The sequence below is a fragment of the Erinaceus europaeus genome, chromosome 17 (genome assembly GCF_950295315.1).
Source record: "Erinaceus europaeus chromosome 17, mEriEur2.1, whole genome shotgun sequence".
NCBI classification, from domain to species: domain Eukaryota; kingdom Metazoa; phylum Chordata; class Mammalia; order Eulipotyphla; family Erinaceidae; genus Erinaceus; species Erinaceus europaeus.
The window spans coordinates 68720742-68734739 of record NC_080178.1 but is presented as its reverse complement, the minus strand read 5'-3'; the positions used below and the strand labels follow the sequence as shown (position 1 = coordinate 68734739).

General features: G+C 40.3%; 1 protein-coding gene across 1 annotated transcript; it reads left to right on the top strand.

Moving 5' to 3' along the window:
* The first annotated feature begins 5112 nt into the window (after positions 1–5112).
* LOC103117630 (olfactory receptor 5P6) lies at positions 5113–7709 on the top strand. Its single transcript, XM_007527725.2, has 2 exons — positions 5113–5123; positions 6785–7709. Exons 1-2 carry the CDS (start codon positions 5113–5115, stop codon positions 7707–7709), a joined length of 936 nt encoding a protein of 311 aa, XP_007527787.2.
* The last annotated feature ends 6289 nt before the right edge of the window (positions 7710–13998 follow it).

Sequence of the window (13998 nt, the reverse complement as noted above, 5' to 3'; positions counted from 1 at the left end):
TAGAGAGGGAAATAGAGAGAAATTGAGGCACCACAGCACAGGTGTTTCTCCCATTGCCACTGTGCTCCCAAGTGTTACCTACTCTTAAGCCTCAGGTAGTCACATGGCAAGACATGCACCCTACCCAGTTAACTGTCTCTCCTGTCCAAGAGACTATTTCTTTTTTCAAGTCATTTTTTATTTGTGATTGATAGCGGTTTACAAGATTGTTAGGGTACAGCTCCCCATTGTACCTCCCACCAAAATCCTGTGTTCCCACCTTTCCAATTGTAACCACCACCAAGAGATTATTTCTTATCTAGATATCATGCAAACTCTTAACTTTGTAGCTTTCAGTGTCATGTTTGAGGTTTTAATTGTCTTACTTTGACTATTAAAATTACTCTTAACAGGTTTTTTTTGTTATTTATAAGATTCTAAGAGCATACAAGGGATCAAGAAGTCTTCAATATTTGATGCTTAGAAATTAGGCAGTTACATGATAATGAATTAAATTATACACTACGTAACTATAAACACAAATATAATTCAAAGTAGATTAAAAACTACTATATAAATCCAGAAATGATAACTACATAGAAGAAGACACTAACATTAACTAAAGTCAGGTCACATAATGTTAAACTAGACAGGATATCTGAACATAAAGAGACATGCATATGGGTAGCAATCTCATGAAAAGATGTGTGTGGGGTGATGGAATTTTGACATATATTTGATGAGTGAGGCATGTTGACATAAATTTTTGTGGAATTGAATCCCTGAAACAACCGTAATCTGGTAAAACATTTCCTCAATATAGATTTTAAAAAGGTGTTTATCATTCATAGCTAAGAGAAATGTGAACTTAAGCAATAATGAATTATCACTTCATGCCTGTGAGAATGACTATTACTCAAACAATAAGAAACATGTATTGGAGAATGTGTGAAGAAAAAAGGAACTGTTATTATACATAGTATATGGAAATGCAAATTCATGCAGCCACTAAGGAAATTTGTATAGTTTTTATCATAAAAGTAAAAATGGAATTTGATGTGGTCCAGTTATTACACTTCTGGGTATTTACCTAGGAACACAAAAACATGAATTTGAACAACATATGCATATCTGTGTTTACTGCAGCACTAGCTGAATATCCAAGGATTGAAAACAGCCAGAATATCCATGTTGGATAACTGATATATACCTGTCTGTCTATTATCTATCTATCTATCTATCTATCTATCTAATCTACCTATCTATCATTTATGTACACACACACACACACACACACACACACACACACACAGGGATACTACTCAGATGTGAAATTCTGTCATCTGTAACAAATGAATGAACCTAGTAGGGTATTATGTTTAGTGGAACAATTGAGATGTCCAAGAACACACACTATGGTTTCACTTATATGTGGTAATATAAAAACAAATCAAAAGAATGAACTAAATTAAACAAAAATAATTTTCAGAAAATGTCAAGTTATTGATTAACAGGAAGAAATAAAGGCAAATTGGTTTAAAAGAGTCAACTGTACAGCACAGGGCAGAGACTGGTTTTAGAAGTGAACTGAATGTAGTACATAAAAATATTTATTAGGGAGTCGGGTGGTAGCACAGCGGGTTAAGCACACGTAGCGTGAAACGCAAGGACTGGTGTAAGGATCCCAGCTTGAGACCCTGGCTCCCCACCTGCAGGGGGGTCACTTCACAGGCGGTGAAGCAGGTCTGCAGGTGTCTATCTTTCTCTCCCCCTCTGTCTTCCCTTCCTCTCTCCATTTCTCTCTGTCCAATCTAACAACAAGGACATCAATAACAAAAACAACAGTAACTACAACAACAATAAAAAACAACAAGGGCAACAAAAGGGAAAATAATTTTTTTAAAAAGATTAAAGAATAAGTAAAATTATTTATTATAATGATGCATGCCTGAGCCCAGGAGGTGGGATAGTGACAGGACTCTGGGCCTGCAAACATGAGGTCTTGAGTTCAATCCCTATGACCATAGATGCTATAGTGATGCTCTAACTTCTTGATCACTCTCACTCATAAAAGAATGTCTTTAAATTTTCTTAAATTGAAAAATACATGTGAGTGTATGTCTTAATATATGTTGTAATGCAGTTTTACTTCAAAAGTAATTGGCAATACTAAAATACACATTGATAAAAAATATTCCAGAATTTCTGGACAGATGATTCTTAATAAACTATCACTACACTTATTTTTCAAGAACAGTATTTGAAGAGAAATCAATTAAAAAGCAATGCTGGGAGTCAGGTGGTAGCACAGCAGATTAAGCACACGTGGCATGAAGTGCAAGGACCGGCATAAGGATCCCCGTTCGAGGCCACAGCTCCCCACTTGCAGGGGTGTTTCTTCAAAGGTGGTGAAGCAGGTCTGCAGGTGTCTTTGTCTTCCCCTCCTTTCTCCATTTTTCTCTGTCCTATCTAATAATGAGGAAAACAATAATAATAATAGCTACAACAACAATAAAAAAACAACAAGGGCAACAAAAGGGAAAATTAAAAAAAAAAAAAAAGCAATGCTACTGGGAGCTGGGAGGTGGCTTATTTGGAACAAAACAGACTTTACCATGTGTAAGGACCCAGGTTTGAGCCCACCACCCCCACATGGGAGCACTGTGCACAGGGAAAGTCAGGAGTAGTGAGGCAATGCTGGGGTATGTCTTCTTTCTCTCTGTCTCCTTCTCCTTCTTTCTATTCCTGCCTTTTACTCTCGATCTGGAAAAAAAAAAAATTGGCTTGCAGCAGTGGAATCATCAGGCACCAAGCCGCTAGTGAAGCTTTGGCAGCAAGCAACAGAAATTGTGATTCTGTCAATAAATTATTCAGAAATACATACTTTTGAAAATGTGATTATACTTGACTTCAATATGAAAATTGTAATTTGAATTCAACTTTACATAAAGCTATGTATTCTTCATAGCCCTAAAAGAAATTAATAGTATATCTGATATCAACCTAAATTACTAGCAATACACACATAATGAATTAATAAAACTTGGGCTATATTTTTAAAACAGACTTCTAAACTCAGCATTTCTGAAACAGAAAATCAAAGTAAGCTTCTAACAGTAACTTACATAACTATAGTGTCATATTCTCTAATAATAGTTATTACATGTGGACTATATGACTGTGTGTGGAGCCCTAGACAGAAACAACACATGAACCTACTGGAAACTAACAATACCAAATGATTATTTCTGTATGTTGTGTATAGGTGTTGGTTGAGAATTTAACTGTTCGATATCCACTTCAGCACCTAACTATACTTCATGATGATTCTGAACCATATGAGTCTCCAAGTCCTAAGAGATTCATTCCCAGAGGCACAAAGAAGACAGAGCTATATAACCACCGTGACTGTGTACCATTATGGAAATATGACTTGAGTTCTTACATCTAGAGGTAAGATATTGACTATTTTTAATAGAACAGTCTGATACTTTGATTTTTATTTATTATAATATTTAAGAGTATTTCATTCCCTAGCAGTATATATTTTCTCACAAGTCATATTTGGAAAACTGTGGAGATTTAAAAAGCAGCCAGCTATTAAACAATACTGGTTGAATTCCTATCTCTACCATCATCACTTGTAAGTAAGCAGGCATGATATCATCTCAGTCATCAGGACTTCTTGTATACAGAAACTCAGCCCCTTTCAACACAACCAGACTTGGCTCTTTCCAATAATCCTAACAGATTTACTATCTCTGAGATATTTGGAGTAATTTTAAACTTAAATTTTATTTGTTTGTTTATTTATTATTTTGGTCATCACCAGTGATTCACCACTTCTGACCAACTTTCAGATAGAAAAAGGCAGAGATAAGAGAGAAAGAAGGGGGGGGTCGGGCGGTAGCGCAGCAGGTTAAGCGCAGGTGGTGCAAAGCACAAGGTCTGGTGTAAGGATCCTAGTTCAAGCCCCTGGCTCCCCATCTTCAGGGGAGTCGCTTCACAAGCGGTGAAGCAGGTCTGCAGGCGTCTATCTTTCTCTCCCCCTCTCTGTCTTCCCCTCCTCTCTCCATTTCTCTCTGTCCTATCCAACAATGACAACATTAATAACAACATCAATAACTACAACAATAAAAACAACAAGGGCAACAAAAGGGAGAAATAAATTTAAAAAGAGAGAGAGAGAAAGAAGGGAAAACACCACAGCATTGAAGCTTCTTCCAATGTGGAGGGGCCATGGGGCATTTGATATCTTAAGATTTAAACTGAAGATAAAAATTGGAAGATAATTATATTTGCAGAAAGACTTAGCTCACTTATGGGACTTAATGCTTTGGCTTCAAGGTACTATAAAGTTAGAACACATGTGCCAATGTGGCAGCAACTTGGTGCTTCCTTTCTAAGTTTTAGGCTACTCTTTCTTCACCTACATATTATTTTACACATATCTGAAGTACTTGAGCTCATATTATACAATTTCATTTTTAAAACACTGCTATAATAAGGCATTGATACATCTTAGTTTATGTTTTATTATTCTTGCTTTTGCATGGTGGTTATTTCAAATGAAAGCAATGAGCTATCACATTCTCACATTTCACATCTATTTTCAAATTACTTGATAAAACATTAATATTTGAATCGATGGGAAGGGAAGATAGAGAGGAGGAGAGAAAGAAAGACACCTGCAGACCTGCTTCACTGCTCATGAAGCGACCCCCGCCACCCCTGCCCCACAGGTGGGGAGGAAAGGTCTCGAACCCAGATCCTTGTGCTGGTCCTTGAGCTTCATACTATGTGTGCTTAATCTGGAGTGTCACTGCCCGGGCCCCTGCAGGTGTCTCTCTATTTCCCCCTCCTCTCAATTTCTCTCTGTCTCTATCCAATAATAAACAAATAAAACTATTTTTAATACTAAATAAAAGAAAAACAATAAATAAAACATTTTTAAGAAAGAATATTTAAATTTTTTAGCTTTCTTTTATATTTTTATTAGTTTATTTGTAAAATAAAAAATGTCGACAAGATCACAGGATAAGAGGGGTACAATTATATACAATTACCACCACCAGAGTTCTGCATCCCATCCCCTCCCTTGAAAGTTTTCCTATTCTTTATCCCTCTGGGAGCATGGACCCAGGGTTGTTAAGGGGTGCAGGAGGTGGAAGGTCTCGCTTCTATAATTGCTTCTCCGCTGAACATGGGCGTTGACAGGTCAATCCATACTCCCAGCCTGCCCTATCTTTCCCTAGTGGGGCAGGTCTCAGGAGAGGTTGGAGTCCAGGGTACACTGGTGAGGTCCCCTGTCTGGGGTAGTCAGGTTGGCATCATGATTTAATATTTAAAATAATGGTCACACTTAATTTGTATATAAATACAACATACATAAAAACTTTATGCTGCTTCACATATAATTTTAAGAAGAATTAAAAAGATAATCTGTTCTTTACTTAATGCCAGAATTTTTATTACTGAGTTTTATTTATTACATAGATACTAAAAGAACTGGGAGCCAGACTTTCTGGGGTTTCATATTATGACATATCAATGATAATGCAATCATAAACAACTTACATCTAACAATTTTGACTCTGTTTCTAAACTAGAAGATAGTTATGAGTATGAACATTCTGAATAAGGATATAGGACTGGGGAGATGGCATAACAGTTAACCCAACAAACTCTCATGCCTGAGGCACCAGAAGTGTCAGATTCACTGTCTAGCACCACAAGCCAGAGCTGAACAGCATTCTGGTAAAAAGAAAAATAAGTCTATATACATGGATGCATTTTATATTTTTACATATGTATACAAATATACATCTTTTTTTTTATAAATTTATTTGTTTATATTGTTGCCCTTGTTTTACTGTTGTAGTTACTATTGATGTCGTTGTTGTTGGATAGGACAGAAAGAAATGGAGAAAGGAGCGGAAGACAGAGGGGGAGAGAAAGATAGACACCTGCAGACCTGCTTCACCACCTGCTTCTTAAGTGACTTCCCTGCAGGTGGGGAGCCAGGGGCTCGAACTGGGATCCTTCTGCCGGCCCTTGTGCTTTGAGCCACGTGTGCTTAACCCGCTGTGCTATAGCTCGACTCCCCAGATATGCATCTTAAACCTGTGATTACTGCATAGTGAGCATATAGTATGTATTACATAGTACCAAATTCTCTATTATAAAACATTAAAATATGCATTTTATATGTACTCCTTACTATTCTGCAATTGCTTTATTCATTTTTACATGTAATATATAAAATGTCTTAATAAAGCTGAGTGGTAGTGCACCTGGTTGAGCACACATTACAATGCCAAGGACACAGGTTCAAGACCCTGCAGGGGGGAAGTTTTTCGATCATTGAACCAGTGCTTGCAGGTGTGTCTCAGTCACTCCCTCCCCTCTCGATTTCTCTTTCTCTATAAAAAAAATAAAGACAATACGAAAACTAAAAAAGGAATAGGTAAACCACTCTTTAAAAAGAAAGAAAATGTTTTACATTATTTTCTTCCTGCTGAAAACCAATTTAAGAATATATGTGGAAATAATCACATGTAAAAAGAAAATTAGGCTTTGTTTTCAATGAAGTTGTCTGGAGTTGCTGCTAAAGTAATTTAACCAAATAGAGACATCGTTGTACATACATAATGCAATTACATTTGACTATCTTTATTTAGAAAATTTCTTCTATGTGTACTGGTGGATATAAAACCAGTGAATTTACAATTTCCTACCTGAAAGGTTTCATCACAGGTTTGGCTTTGTAGCAGCTGCAAAGTCTAATGGATTTCCTGATGGACAGAAATAACACTGCAGTGGCCAGATTCATTCTGTTGGGTTTAACTGGTGACCCCATCTTTCGAATCATCCTCTTCATCCTCATCCTGTGCATCTACCTGGTGACCGTCACTGGCAACCTCAGCACAATCGCTCTGATCAGAATCTCCTCTCAGCTCCACCATCCAATGTACATTTTTCTGAGTCACTTGGCCTTTGCTGACATAGGCTACTCATCGTCTGTCACGCCCAACATGCTTGTGAACTTCCTGGTGGAGACAAACACCATCTCTTACGTTGGATGTGCCATCCAGCTTGGCTCTGTTGTTTTCTTTGGGTCATCTGAGTGCTTCCTTCTGGCTGCCATGGCTTATGACCGATTTGTGGCAATCTGCAACCCACTGCTTTATTCCACCAAGATGTCCACACAAGTCTATGTTCAGTTACTTGCAGTGGCTTACGTTGGTGGCTTTCTCAATGTGCTTTCCTTTACTATTTCATTCTTGCATTTACGTTTCTGTGGGCCAAATCAAGTGAATCATTTTTTCTGTGACTTTGCTCCTTTAGTTGAGCTCTCCTGCTCTGATGTCAGTGTCCCTGCAGTGGTCCCTTCTTTTACTGCTGGCTCCATCATTGCAGTCACAGTGTGTGTCATAGCCGTTTCCTACATCTACATCCTCATCACCATCCTGAGGATGCGCTCCACTGAGGGACGCCAGAAGGCCTTCTCCACCTGCACCTCCCACCTCACCGCAGTCACTCTGTTCTATGGGACCATCACCTTCATTTACGTGATGCCCAAGTCCAGCTACTCAACTGACCAGAACAAAGTGGTGTCTGTGTTCTACATGGTGATCATCCCCATGTTGAACCCCCTCATCTACAGTCTCAGGAACAATGAGATCAAGGGGGCTCTGAGGAGAGAGCTTGCTAGGAGAATTCATTCTTAGTGAAATAAAGTATTTGTTGGATTTCACATGTCAATATTCTGAAACTATGATAATAACAGTAAATCATGTATTGGTGGTCAAAATTATTTATCAGCTCATATGTCATCAGCCAGTGTAGGACTTTATAGTAAATGCTGAGGGTAGGTTTTCTGATAAGTGGTATAGTCAAGGCTCACCGTAATAACTTTCTAAGTTCTTAAATTGATAATTGGAAGCATAGTGTTTCGCATGAAAAAATATTCAGTTGGGGTCGCGTGGTGGCACACCTGATTCAGAGCATGTTACAATGCGAAAGGCCTTGGGTTAGAGCCCCCAGTCCCCACATGTAAGGGCAAATCTTCACAAGTGGTAAAGCAGTGTTGTAGGTGTCTGTCTCTCTCCCTGTCACTCCCTTCCCCCTCGATTTCTGCCTGTCCTTATCAAATAAATAAAGATAATACCAAAAAAATTAAAAAAGAAAAACATTCAGTTGGTTCAAATTCTCTTAAAATTGCATTCGTGTAATTTCTATAAATTTCTCTCTGCTACAAGTCAACGTTATTATACTGCCTTTAAGGTTGTGTTCATTTTCAACAGTAGTTTCCCTTTAAATGAGACCGGCAGGTTAGACTAAATACATTATGAGAGAAAACGAAAAATAGAGCCAGGTAGAAAATTGGAGCGGCAAAGTGATCTGCTGGAGAAAGATGAAACTAAGGCCTGTGTTCTCCTCTGTGTTCCTGGTCTCTGGCTTTAGTCACCACTCAGTCCCTGACTGACCTGTGAATTCTGTCAGGTAAAAACAAGTGACTGTCTCTGTGGGAATAAGCCGGGCTCTGAATTTCTCAGAGACTAAATGGTATACAATCTTGAAAATACCTGCTTATAGTCAAGTGTTAGTCCTGCTTAGAAAATCTGGGGATCTTCCGGAAATGAGTGCAGCCTAGAATGTTCCCAGCTGTGACCATGAACCGCAAGCTCAGATCAGCAGGGGCTCAAGAGGTCACACAGGCTCCTATGCTGACTATAAATATATATAGGCCCAGGGTCAGCTGGATGGGGGAGGCAGTTCATTTTATTCAAAGATTTGCTTCAAGATTGGGAGCCACTCTCTGCCCTAACCCAACTTTCTAGCCCTATTATCAACTCTGACACCATCTTTTCAGACAATATTTTTGTCCAACTCCATGTTTAGGTATGAAACTCAAGTAAAAATGACAAAAGTAATAGGCCTCTAGGAACATATTTAAAATAGATTTCCTTACTTCTTTTTACCCCAAGATCCCTATTCTCATCTGCTCTGTTCTTATTTTTTTGGCTCCTGTTCATTAATCATTTTGTCCTGCTTTATATCTCACCAACTTTCAATCATCAAGTTGCAAATGTTATCACGATTTCATCCTGACTTCCCTAGGCAGAAAAACCTCACCAATGTGTCCTGGAACCTCACTTCTCCAGAGTCCTACCTCACTAGGCAAAGACAGAAACAGGATGAGAGTATGGGTCAACCTGCCAATGTCCGTGTCCAATGGAGAAACAATTACAAAATCCAGAAATCCCACCTCCTGTATCCCCCCCCCCAATAATTTTGGTCCATACTCCCAGAAGGGGATAAATGATAGCGGCAAGATGACCAGAGCGTTCTGAACTCCAACTCCACTACGACTCAGAGAGAGAAGAGGAAAAAAGGAAGAGCATTCAGAAGTACTAATAGGTGTAGGTGTGACTTGGAAAAAAAGAGAAAACTGGACCATGGAAAAAATGGACAAATACACACAAATATAGACAGATAGTTATAGAAATAATAGTTAACCCATATCTGCAACCTTGGGGGAATTGTTGTAGCTTCAAATGGAGGGAATGGGGATATAGCTCTCTGGTGGTGGGAACGGTGTGGAATTATACATTATACATATATTGTACATTATACAATATTATACATTATATATATATTGTCTTATAATTTTGTAAGTCAGTATTAAGTTACTAGTAGACTTAAAAGAAAATCAGGAAGTGAGACGGGAGTACTGTGATTTTTAACCTCAGAATTCATGATTGTCCCATAGAAGGGACTTAATCGTGAACTGGGCGGTAGTACAGCGGGTTAAGCACACGTGGCGCAAAGCTCAATGACTGGTGTAAGAATCCTGGTTCGAGCCCCTGGCTCCTCACCTGCAGGGGAGTCGCTTCACAAGCGGTGAAGCAGGTCTGCAGGTGTCTGTCTTTCTCTCCCTCTCTCTGTCTTCCCCTCCTCTCCATTTCTCTCTGTCCTATCCAACAACAACAATAGCTATGACAACTACAACAAGCACAACAACAAGGGCAACAAAATGGGAAAAACAGCCTCCAGGAGCAGTGGATTTGTAGTGCAGGCACCGAGTCCTGGCATTAACCCTGGAGGCAATAAATAAATAAATAAACAAATAAAATAAAGAAGGGACTTAATCAATATATATTTCCCCACCACCATCAGGGTTATTGCTGGGGCTAGGTGCCTGCACTATGATCCATGGCTCCTGGAGGCCACTTTTTTCATTTTTTTCTTCCTCCTTCTATTTTCTTTGACAGGACAGACAGAGAGAAATTAAGAACAGAGAGGAGATAGAGAGGGAGAAAGAAAGATGCCTGTAAACCAGCTTCACTGCTCATGAAGTGTTCCCCCTGCGAGGGGGGGGGGCAGGGGCTCGAACCTGGGTCCTTGAGCATGTGCACTTAACTGGGTGTGCTACAACCCAACTCCCATCAATCTATATATTCTAATGGCAATCACATTTATTTGTTTGCCAGCTCCCTCTTGAATGTTACGGACACAAATTTTACTTTTTTTTTTCCTGTTAACAGTTTCAAGGGCACTTATTATTTCATTTTAGTTGTTTATACATTAAGAAAGTAGATTAATGTATTATTATATTTCAAAGTGTCATTGTCCAGGGGTAATAAAACTGAAAAGTAATCAAAGATATATGCCCTCTTGGAATTTAACTTCTAGCACAGGAGAAATAAACTATCAAACTGAAGCAATTAGAAGGAAGAGGCTGTATGGCGAAGGGAAAAGCAGAGTAGAGTAAGGGAGACCAACAGGCCAAGGGCTGCATAGGTCTCATTAGGAGGGTAAAATTTTCAGAAAGGTGTGGGAGGTGGGGAAATGTCCTGTCAAATATGGCGCTACCTGTGTATTTTGTGCAAGTCTAATCTTACACTTATATACATAGAATTTACCTTTGAGGTTTCTTTCCTACAAGTGATTAGTTTGTTTTTTTTTTAATTAGTCCCAAAGTGAGCACAATCCAGACAAATGATTAAGTGCTAAATGCCCAAGTTACACACAAGAACTTAGATAATAAGGAATTGCATCACCAAGAACTGTGAGAATCCAGAGAAGTTGATCTAATTCTCAAAAGTGCTTCTGCTCCCAGAGGGTTAAAGAATAGGAAAGCTATCAGGGGAGGGGATGGGATACAGAGGTCTGGTGGTGGGAACTGTGCAAAGTTGTACAACCCCTCTTATCCTATGGTTTTGCCAATATTTCCTTTTTATAAATAAAATAAAATTTAAAACAGTGCTTCTGCTAAGAGAGAAACTTGGGCAATCGAGATGTTTTCCTCAGCCCTGGATGCAGATTTTCTGTTGTTTGGATATGACTGAGCTATGAGTTAAAGTTCAGGGCACATCCATGGAAGAATTCTGATGCAACTATTTCCACATGATCTTCAGGAAAAGGGGAATCCTGAAGTGGTCAAGGCTCATGAAGATCATAACCCTCGAGAGCTAAAGAGTGTCAGTCTTCAATCTGGTTATAAAATGGCCAAGCACAGGTGATGTCTCTTGGTGAACCCAGGTCACAGTTATTCCTACCCTGCCAATAACTGTTCAAATGTAATGAATGACCAGCACCCAGTGAAATAATGACCAGTGTAAAGGTGTCAAGACAGGAAACAAGGGAGTTAGTGGGAATAGATCACGGAAATAAAGTCACTAAGTTAAGGTATAGGATTAATAGATACAGGCTCTGATATTAGAGAGAGAGTGAGTGAGTGAGACAGTGTGTACATTGTGTATGCTTGCGGTACTGCGGGTGAACCCAGCACTTAGTGTATAAAATTCTTATAAATTTCCTAGCTGGAACAATGACTATTCTGGATATTTGGGGAATGGAGAGTAGGGGGCAAGAATAGACTAAAGCGTCAGGCCACTATCCATACAGCCTACCTGTTTGGTTTTTTTGGTGCTCTCATGTGGTTCATGGGTCAAACCCTGACACTCATACATGAAATGCATATATTTACCCACTGAGGCTCCTCCTGGGCCCAGCAATATTACTCTTTTTAAAAGATTAGAGGGTGTCGGGCGGTGGCGCAGTGGGTTAAGCGCATGAGGCGCAAAGCGCAAGGAGGGGCATAAGGATACCGGTTCGAGCCCCTGGCTCCCCACCTGCAGGGGAGTCGCTTCACAGGCGGTGAAGCAGGTCTGCAGGTGTCTGTCTTTCTCTCCCCCTCTCTGTCTTCCCCTCCTCTCTCCATTTCTCTCCGTTCTATCCAACAACGAACAACATCAACAACGGCAATAATAATGCCCACAGCAAGGCTGCAACAACAAGGGCAACAAAAGGGGCGGAGGGGATGGCCTCCAGGAGCGGTGGATTCATGGTGCAGGCACCGAGCCCAGCAATAACCCTGGAGGGAAAAAAAAAAAAGATTAGAGACAGGCAGTCTGGTGGTAGCACGAGTTAAGCGCTGGTGGCGCAAAGCGTAAGGACCCCTGTTCAAGCCCCCAGCTCCCCACCTGCAGGGGAGCCGCCTCACAGGCAGTGAAGCAGGTCTGCAGGTGTCTGTCTCTCTCTCCCTCCGTCTGTCTTCCCCTCCTCTCTCCATTTCTCTCCATCCTATCCAACAACAACAACATCAATAATAACTACAACAATAAAACAAGGACAACAAAATGGAATAAATAAATACATATAAAAATTAAAGACAACTGGAGGGCAGGGAAAATAGCATAATGGTCATACAAAAGATTCTCATGCATGCCTGAGGCTCTGAGGTTCCAGGTTCAAACTACCTTCCCCTCAACACACACACCTACGCACGCAAAAGGGGGGCTAGGCAGTGGCGCACAGGGTTAAGCACACATAGTAAGAGGCTCAAGCACTGCACAAAGATCCTGGTTCAAGCCTCTGGCTCCCCACCTGCAGGGGGGTTGCTTCACAAGTGGTGAAGTAGGTCAGCAGGTGTCTATCTTTCTCTGGCCCTCTCTATCTTTCCCTCCCCTCTCAATTTCTCCCTGTCCTATCCAATAAAGTGAAAAAATAAATGGCCTTCAGGCATAGTGGATTCATAGTGCCAGCACCAAGCCCCAGCAATCACCCTAGAAGCTAAAACAAACAAACAACAAAAAAATATTACTACAAGAGGAAAGATAAGATCATTTGGGATCCTAAACGCCATGTGTGTGTATATTTTTTTAAAGATTTTATTTATTAATGAGACAGGTAGAAGGAGAGAAAGAAAGAGAACCAGAGCATCATTCTGGTACATATGCTTCTGGGGACTAAACCTGGGTCCTCACACCTGAGAGTGCAATACTTTATCCATTGAGTCACCTCCTGGAGCACCCTTTTTTATTTTGCCTCCAAGGCTATTGCTGGGGCTCACTCAGTGCCTGCACCATGAATCAATCCACCGCTCCTGGAGGCCATCTTTTCCCCCCTTTTTGTTGCCCTTGTTGTTATGGCCTCATTGTGGTTATTATTGCCATTGTTGATGCCTTAGTTGTTGGATAAGACAGAGAGAAATGGGGAGAGGAGGAGAAGACAGACAGGAGTAGAGAAAGACAGACACCTGCAGACCTGCTTCACCACCTGTGAAGCGACTCCCCTGCAGGTGGGGAGCCGGGGGCCTGAACCGGGAGCCAAAAGGCAGCCCTCGTGCTTTGCTCCACGTGTGCTTAACCCACTGCACTACCGCCCGACCCCCCCCCCCAATGTGGCTTTTATATAGAATTCTGAACACATACAGTGTTTACAATTCTATACTGCAATATTGACAAAAACTAAAGAATGCTGTGTGATGGAATTTGAGAAGTGGGCCATCTACACTATAAATCACATCCTAGGTTCTCAAAATAAATTATAAAATGCCTTTAATTTTTAATATTTATTCTTTTGTTGCCCTTGTTTTATTGTTGTAGCTATTATTGTTATTGTTATTGGTGTCGTGTCACTGGATAGGACAGAGAGAAATGGAGAGAGGAGGGGAAGACAGAGAGGGGGAGAGAAAGACATCTGCAGACCTGCTTCACCGCCTGTGAAGCG